The 6,533-nt window shown below is 30.7% G+C and overlaps 1 protein-coding gene across 1 annotated transcript; it reads left to right on the top strand.

The window, feature by feature from the left end:
- Positions 1 to 1,149: 1,149 nt before the first annotated feature.
- On the top strand, positions 1,150 to 3,975 carry LOC118644972. The gene is made up of 2 exons (XM_036284983.1): positions 1,150 to 1,589; positions 1,806 to 3,975. Exons 1-2 carry the CDS (start codon positions 1,150 to 1,152, stop codon positions 3,973 to 3,975), a joined length of 2,610 nt encoding a protein of 869 aa, XP_036140876.1.
- Positions 3,976 to 6,533: the final 2,558 nt, after the last annotated feature.

Here is a 6,533-nt window from a genome sequence, read left to right as displayed (position 1 = left end):
TTTATAGCTTTGAAAAAACGTTCGTTGGACACACCGCGGTATATTTGTGTGTCATGTGAAAGACTTTGTTATAAAAAAAATGTTTCTAAAATTACCAAACTTCAGACACGTAGAAAAAATCCAATTTGGAAAGATTTAATGGCATACGTAGAGCAACAAAATATTAATCCGCAATATATATGTCATTATTGTGATAAAAAATTTCGTAGCGGTTTGTTGCCTGCTTATTGCATTTTGAATAATCTCTTTGCTAATGATGTACCGGAGGTAATATCGTCTCTTAATCAATTTGAGAAAATGCTTATACAGAGAGCTAAAGCTTTTCAAACTATAGTTAAAATGGGAACAGTTTTTAATAAAAAAATTCCTGAGAGACAAAAGATACAGAAAGTTAAAGGTACAACTTTTCATTTACCACTTCCTTTACAAGAGACTTTTGATAAATTATGTTATAAAACTGATCCAATAAATTTAAATCATGAACTATGTATTTTGGTAAGAAATATTCCAACCAAATCAAAAATTATCTGGGAAGATTTAGTGGATCTTAAAAAAATATATAAAGCTTTAAAATGGTTGAGAATTAATAATTTTTTATATTCTGGTATTGTATTGCCCAATACTCATAATGAATTAAATTTAGGAAATCTTAATAATGCAGAATTTTATATTCAAGAAACAAAAAATGATACAGAAGTTTTATTTAATGAAGAATGTAAACCGTTAAATAATTCAGATTTACAAATGCAAGAGATAACAGATCACGTGGAAGTTACATTGCATCAGCGTGAGGCTATGTTAACTCAAAAAGATGAAAGTGACAGTTACTACGAGCAATATACTATATATCCATTGTATGAAAAAAAAGAAAATAAAACTGCGACTGCCTTGTATCAAATGTTAAAAATTCAAGATTCATCTTTAGATAATCGCGAAAAGAATTTGGATTTGATGTGTTTTCCAGATTTATATCCATTCGGTTCGAATTGACAATGTGATGAAAAAAGACCGGTCAAACTTCAAGAGCATGAATTTATTAAATGTCGTTTAACGTCTAGGCATCCACGATTTAGATTGAATCAACAATATTTATTCTATTTGTTAAATAAAGCGAATATTCGTCAGTTAAGTCGTGGAATTTATCATAAAATGAATATAACTGATCCACGAAGTCGTTACACGGCTGCAGAATACTTAGATGCTATGTCTAAAGATGCGTTGGAATCCAATTTAAATACTATATTTTCTTCACTTCGAAATACTGAGCAATATTGGCGTCAACCAAGAAATGATTTAGATTGTATGACCCGACATTATGGACCTGCAACATGGTTTATAACGTTAAGTCCTAGTGAATGGTTATGGGACAATTTAGGTGATTATATTCGTGAAGTTAATGGATGGCAAAACTCTTTGTTGAGTACCAGTGAACTTGTTGCTAAAGATCCTGTATCAACGTCAAGATTTCTTGATAATAAATTTCGAGCAATGATAGATTTTATTTGTTCCAAAGATTGTCCAATTGGTGAAGTAACGCACTATTTTTGGCGACGAGAATATCAAGGTAGAGGCATACAACATTTTCACTTGTTAGTTTGGATTAAAGATGCACCGATTTTCGGTGAATCCTCTATAGAAGAAGTTTCTAAATTTATTTTAAAATACATAACCTGCAAAAAGCCAGATAAAAATATTTCGCCATTATTGTACAGACGTGTTACTACGCATCAACGACATAAACATAATGATTACTGTCTTCGTAATAAAAAAGTAGGACGTAAAGTTATTCGTTGTTGTCGTTTTAGATTTCCTCGTCCCGTTACTGAAACACTGCGTATGAGAGATGTAGCAACTTCGATAGCAGGCAGGAAACAATTAAAACATCAAAGCAGATTGTATGATCTTCCTCGAACGGCTGATGAAGTTGATATTAATGATTACAATTCTGCTCTTCTTACTGCATGGGAAGGAAATATGGATATACAATATATTGGTGAAAAGTCGACACTGCTTACATGGTATGTTACTAAATATGTGAACAAACCAGGAAAAAGTGAGTTGTCGGACTTTGATCTTGAGAGTTTTAAGAATAATAAAAACAAGTCATTGGCAAGTGTTCTTTGGAATTTTGGTTTACGATCCTTAACTAATAGAGAATGTGGAGCTCTTGAAGCTGCTGATACATTGTTAAGTATCGCTTTATATGGGACTGATCGCAATACAACTATTAAATGGTTAAACGTTAATCGCATACGACAGAGAAAATTAAAAAGTCGTAAAGAAATTGAAACTCTTAATGGTGAATCTACAGATATATTTTGTCCATCTGTAATAGATGATTATTATCCAAATAGACCTCAAGAATTGGAGTCTGTATCTCTTTATGAATTCGTACAATGGTATGATATCACGACGATCGAACCACGAAGTAATAATATTGAATATTATAAAATAAATAATAGTCATTATCTTAAACGGCGAAAACGCGCGTGTCTTATTAATCACTATAAGTACAATGTTGAAACACGACCGGAAGATTATTTCTTTTCCTTATTGCTTATGTTTAAACCATGGCGAAATTTAGAAGAAATTAGAGATGGTTGTGATACTTACGCACAAGCATTTGAAAAAGAAAAATTACATCTTACGGAAGCATGGCAATATCACGAAAAGGTACAAGAATTGCAAAAAGCATTTGAAAATGCAAAAGAGTTAATTCGACAAGAAGATGAAAAATTACAAAAAAATGTGTCTCAGGATGATCCTGATAATCCGATAGGTATTCAAAATATAGAAGCAGGTGAAGCGATGCAAGATTTTAGAGATTTTGGTGATAAAATAGAAAAAATTGATGTTTCTGAAATGATAGCGAAATTAAATTTGGATCAAAAAAGAGTATTTGATAGAGTTATTAATACTGTAAAGTCGGACAATTCAATATTACGATTATATGTTAGTGGAGAAGGTGGAACTGGAAAAAGTTTCTTAATTAAAACAATTAAATGTTGGATTAAACAAAATCTTAACAAAGATACTGCTCTAGCGGCACCTACTGGTATAGCAGCGTTTAATATTGATGGCTTGACAGTTCACAGATTGCTCCAATTACCTGTTGAACACGGTCAGACTTCAAAGTATAAACCATTGTCTAATCATGTTTTGAAAGTTTTACGCGCAGAGCTCAAAGATGTTGTTCTTTTTGTGATTGATGAAGTGTCAATGATATCAAATTTGACTTTAATGTATATACATCTTCGATTAAGTGAAATATTTGATACTAATGATGTTAAAGAAGGTTGGTTTGGTCGAAAACACATTCTTTTATTTGGCGATTTGCTTCAATTACCTCCCGTACGTGAGGATCCTGTTTTTGTGCAATTATCTAATGACAAAATTAAGACATGTGTTGGTTCTTTAATTACCGTTAATTTGTGGACTACATTATTTCATTATGATGAATTGACGATTAATATGCGTCAGCAAGAGGATGATACTTATCGACAATTGTTGTCGAGAATTCGTATTGGTTCATTGACAAGGTCTGATTGTGCCAATCTTGAAAGTAGAAAAATATCTTTTAAAGGTAATTCTGTGGAATCTAGATTAAAGGAAATATGTGATTTTATGGACAATTTGCCATCAGACACTGTTTGTTTATTACCTACTCGTGATATGTGTGAAGTTCTTAATACAGCTATGTTAAATCGCATTGCTTCGAAAGAAATATTATTAATTGCCGAAGATACAATCAACTGTAATTCATATGTAAAAAAGAAAGTATTAAGAGTATTATCGAATAATGATGATGATAATTCTAAAACTGCTGGACTTTCAAAAGAAATTGTAATTAAAATTGGAGCAAAAGTTATGATAAGGCGTAATATTGATGCTACTTTGGGTCTTGTAAATGGTACAATAGCTACAGTAGTTTCAGTTGTATACAATATTACCCCAGTCTGCCGTTTGGAAATTTAATTCAATTTAAATCAATTTTAATATTGCTTAATCACGATTTAATTTAATTTAATTCAATTTGCGACTTTGACAATTTAATTCTAATTTAATACTATTTAATTGACATTTCGATTTTTATTTAATTTAATATAATTGACTTTAATTCAAATTATAAATTAATTCAATTTAATACAGCTTGGTTGATACATTGACATTTTATTTGACATTTATTGATATATTGATTGATGCATGAACATTTTATTTCTGATACACCGATGTTTTAATATACTGATACTCTGATTTATTTTATTTTAATGTGACATATTCTGCAATCTGATTTAATTTAATTTATGTTAATGTGCATTGATATCCCGATTTAATTTGATTTAATTTAAATTTCAATATTACAAATAACTCACCACTGAACTTGATTTAATTCATTTTAATGCAATTTAATTTACGATCTGATTTAATTCACAATTCAATTTAATACAGCAGATCTGATATTTCACTTTGATTAAATACAATCCATATTACTATCCAATTCGATTTAATTTTATTTAATGCAATTTTATCCATGATTTAATATTCTGATATTCACTCCATTTCTATTTTAATATCCAACTTGTACATCTCTAATTTAACAATTATCATAACATTCTACGTTACTTTGTGCCAGATATAATAAAATAATATTCAAATCACTGATCCTAATAATTTACATGAAATAATATAATAATTATTCAAAGTTCACATGCAATTTACTTGATTTCATAACGCATTCGAGACCCAACTGAATTAAATGTACACATATATATATTTGATACAATAATTGATTTTCATTTATACATGTTTTATTATTGCCAATTATAATCCCGCTTATTTTACTAATTTAGATATAGAAATTTAACTGAAGTACTTCCACACTCCTTAAACCTTTATGCGATCTCCAGCATTGTTACCTGAATAAATAAATAAATAAAAATTATAAAACCCGATCGCATCCTTCTATCTTTCAACGAATAATTTAATCTCATATCCCTCTATATTTTGAAACCCATAAATAATTACGCGTCTACCGCGACACGTCTGATACGGATCACCGTCTTGTGCGTCGGCTCCTTAATTAAGAAGTCGAGTTTAGTCACCCAACAGCTGGTGGTATTGGCTGACTGGAGCCCGTTGAGGGTACTCCTGGTGATAAAAAGCTAAACAAGCGGATATCAATATCTACTTTGCACGGGACAATACCTGTACGATCCGTCGGTTCGCTAACGCAGTTCTTTCAGACAATCAAATGAACAATAACAGTATTCCGATACTTAAATTATAAATTCAATTATATTACAAATATCCTGTCAACCTGGATCTCGGACTCTGCTTCTTCTTTTTTTATTTTATTTTATTTTATTCCCGATGTGACGTGGGATACCGCCTAGCGAGAGTGGAGTCGTAAGATACGTTCACAAACCCTGATTGACAGTGATTTTCTTTTATTCTAATACGCGAAATCTGAAAGAACGATTGAGGGAAATATTTACACATTTATACCCTGTCAGAACGGTGACTCTTGACTCCGTTTTTATTTTTTTTTTTTTTTATTCCCGACGTGACGTGGGAAACTCCGCTGAGGCGAGAATGGAGTCATAAGATACGTTCACGGCACCTAACTGACAGTGAGTTGTTTTATTACATGAATTTAAAAATGAGCTGTTACAATTAATTAATCTAGGACAAACAATTATAATCACGAGGCAATACCTTTTCTTTTCCCTCTCACTTCCATAATACTTCACAAAAACAAGGTAAGACGCTTAAACACTAACATAATTAACCATTCTTCAGACGTCAAGAATTAGGCTGAACAGGCAGCCTACTTAATAACACAAGAAATATTCATCACAAGTTTATTCGATCAATAAAGTAAATAATTTTTATCCAGGTTGTAAAATCATTCAAGTCAGTTAAATCAATTAGATTTCATAAATCGATTTGTTTTTATTAAATGACTAAACGATAAATGAATTCATATCTTACCTGATTATAAATAATTTAATAACATACTTATATTCATTACTTTATTTAATTGTTTCATATGCATAATTTGGATCTATCACATACTATTTTGAGTAATCAACGCACTCTTTATTTTATTTTATTTTATCTTATTATTTATATACATTCTTTAACATAATTTCTATCATTCCAATAATTACAAAATATATATAAATTGGTTATGTATTCAATAAATGAAGATTAATATTGATTGATAAATAATAAATACGTTTATTTAACCTGTCTCTCATCCCATTTATTTCTCTCTCAAACGCGATAAACGATCCTTCCGGCTCTCGGCGTATCCCTGGGAAATAAGCAGACGTGCTGCGGTCGCCCTAAAACAAATAAATTGAGAGCCCCGTTAGACAAAAGAACGAAAGCTGCCCCCGTATCGAGTAGTCTTCAACGGAACGTTACAAATCGGTTTTTGAAATTTTTGTCCGTAACATCTCTATTATTATATGAGCGAGTTAATACATACCAACAACACAAACATAACAATTATTGTCTTCGTTCTAAGA

The sequence above is a fragment of the Monomorium pharaonis genome, chromosome 3 (genome assembly GCF_013373865.1).
Source record: "Monomorium pharaonis isolate MP-MQ-018 chromosome 3, ASM1337386v2, whole genome shotgun sequence".
NCBI classification, from domain to species: domain Eukaryota; kingdom Metazoa; phylum Arthropoda; class Insecta; order Hymenoptera; family Formicidae; genus Monomorium; species Monomorium pharaonis.
This window is presented reverse-complemented; position numbering and strand designations above follow the sequence as displayed.

Excerpts from the sequence above, each read along its gene's own strand:
- LOC118644972 (XM_036284983.1), top strand. The coding sequence starts at position 1,150 with ATGAATATAACTGATCCACGAAGTCGTTACACGGCTGCAGAATACTTA. Across the intron at positions 1,590-1,805 it reads GGCATACAACATTTTCACTT|ATTTCCTCGTCCCGTTACTG; the intron begins GTTAGTTTGGAT and ends TTGTCGTTTTAG.